Below are 2,500 nucleotides of genomic sequence, written 5' to 3'. Positions count from 1 at the left end.
GAAAAAGAAATCAACCCTTTCCATGGTAAATATATACGCATGGTTAATGGTTTGATATAAAGTTAATCGACATGCATCCTCTGCACAGCCTACTTGTGTGTTTCTAAAAATAAGACATTTTCCCAAGAATTTTATTTCTGATCTTGGAAATTCTCTACTTGTAAGCTAACCCGTCGTCAACATTATCAAGATTGCCAATTAGCTAAGAACTGTGGGTATTGTTTTCCACAAACCATGTCAATTGCAATAATATTTCAAATTTGATAAGAGAGATTAGCCTAAATTCTAGACTCTTCGGAAACAATATATATTTTCTTTTTCTTTCTTTCTTTCACAGGTATCGATACATCAACATCATCTGGTTCTGTTGCCACTGGCTTGCAATGAGCAACAGCTGCTGCAATCCTTTCATCTACGCCATATATAATGTAGGTGATCGATGTGTCTGATTGTCATTTTGAATTCCCTTAATCAATCAAATCAGATGCAGACTATGGGTAGTGTGTGCGTTTATGCGTTTATGCGTTTATGTGTCTAGCGTGTGCGTGCGAGTGTGTCTATCTATCTATCTATTCATATCTACATGTATAGCTGTATCTATATCGCTCAGTTTATCTATCTATCTATATATACAAAAAATATATACATATGTATGTGTGTGCGCGCGGGCACGCGTGTGTGTGTGTGTGTGTATATATGCGTGTGTGTGTATATGTGTGTGTGTTGGTTTGTGTGTGTGTTTGTGTGTGTATGTGTGTGTGTCTATATCTATAAGTATATCTATATCACACATATATATTCATATATAAATATATGTGTGGTGTGTGTATGTTTGTATATAATGATAGTATGAATAAATAAATAGATTAATAGATAAATAAATCATCGTCCCCTCCCTTATAGAGAAATATCATTTACCATCATCAACAACAAACAACAGCAAACAATAACAAAAATCAAACAACAAATAATAACAAACAACAAAAATCAAACAACAACAAACAATAACAAACAACTGCAACAAACATCAAACATCAATAATAAACAAAAACTAAAAATAATAACAAGCAATAATACCAAACAACTACAACAGCAAACAATAAGAAACATCAAACAATAACAAACAACAAATGATAAACAATAAACAATAATAAACATAAAAAAATAACAAACAACAAACAATAACAAAGAAACAACAATAACAAACAATAACAAAGAAACAACAACAACAAACAATAACAAAGAAACAACAACAAACAATAACAAAGAAACAACAACATCAAACAATAACAAAGAAACAACAAACAATAACAAAGAAACAACAACAAGCAATAACAAAGAAACAACAACAACAAACAATAACAAAGAAACAAAAAACAATAACAAAGAAACAACAACAAACAATAACAAAGAAACAACAACAAACAATAACAAAGAAACAACAACAACAAACAATAACAAAGAAACAACAACAACAAACAATAACAAAGAAACAACAACAAACAATAACAAAGAAACAACAACAACAAACAATAACAAAGAAACAATAACAAACAATAACAAAGAAACAACAACAACAAACAATAACAAAGAAACAAAAAACAATAACAAAGAAACAAAAAACAATAACAAAGAAACAACAACAAACAATAACAAAGAAACAACAACAAACAATAACAAAGAAACAACAACAAACAATAACAAAGAAACAACAACAAACAATAACAAAGAAACAACAACAAACAATAACAACAACAACAAACAATAACAACAACAACAAACAATAACAAAGAAACAACAACAAACAATAACAGAGAAACAACAACAAACAATAACAAAGAAACAACAACAAACAATAACAACAACAACAAACAATAACAAAGAAACAACAACAAATAATAACAAAGAAACAACAACAAACAATAACAAAGAAACAACAACAAACAATAACAAAGAAACAACAAACAATAACAATGAAACAACAACAAATAATAACAATGAAACAACAACAAACAATAACAAAGAAACAACAATAACAAACGAATAACAAAGAAACAACAACAAACAATAACAAAGAAACAACAACAAACAATAACAAAAGCAACAACAACAAACAATAACAAAGAAACAACAACAACAAACAAACAAACACCACCCGCAGCACATCCGACCCTGAACGACCGACACTTGCTTCGCTCCCGCGCCCCATGCAAAGCGGAATCAACGAACCCAATTCACGCAATGAGCCTTAGATATGCAGATTAGTTTGCAGGATCTGAGCCATCTCTGTGGTTGATTTTGACGAGGTTTTCGACTTCTGCTTTAGCCGGGACCGAGCTGGGAATTTTTTTTAGTTGTTTTTCTCTAATGTTTGTTATGTTTAGGAGGTGGATTGGTGAATGGGTGAATGGGTCTAGGGGAGAGATAGTGATACGTGGATGAATGGATGCGTAAATGTGTGAATGAATGAGTAGATATATGAATGAATTAGTAAGTATAT

The 2,500-nt window shown here is 30.9% G+C and overlaps 1 protein-coding gene across 2 annotated transcripts in view; it reads left to right on the top strand.

Annotated features, from left to right (window-relative positions):
• The window catches only part of LOC125030026 (substance-K receptor-like), an 89,629-nt gene that overhangs the window by 82,265 nt on the left and 4,864 nt on the right, over nucleotides 1–2,500 (top strand). For both annotated transcript variants that reach the window (XM_047620263.1, XM_047620262.1), the window contains one exon: nucleotides 338–428. In XM_047620263.1, coding sequence (XP_047476219.1) covers nucleotides 338–428 — 91 coding nt within the window. The remainder of the gene's footprint in view (nucleotides 1–337; nucleotides 429–2,500) is intronic.

Source organism: Penaeus chinensis, chromosome 10, assembly GCF_019202785.1.
Source record: "Penaeus chinensis breed Huanghai No. 1 chromosome 10, ASM1920278v2, whole genome shotgun sequence".
Taxonomy (NCBI): domain Eukaryota; kingdom Metazoa; phylum Arthropoda; class Malacostraca; order Decapoda; family Penaeidae; genus Penaeus; species Penaeus chinensis.
Note: the sequence above shows the minus strand (reverse complement) of the source record. Positions and strands in the feature narration are given on the sequence as shown.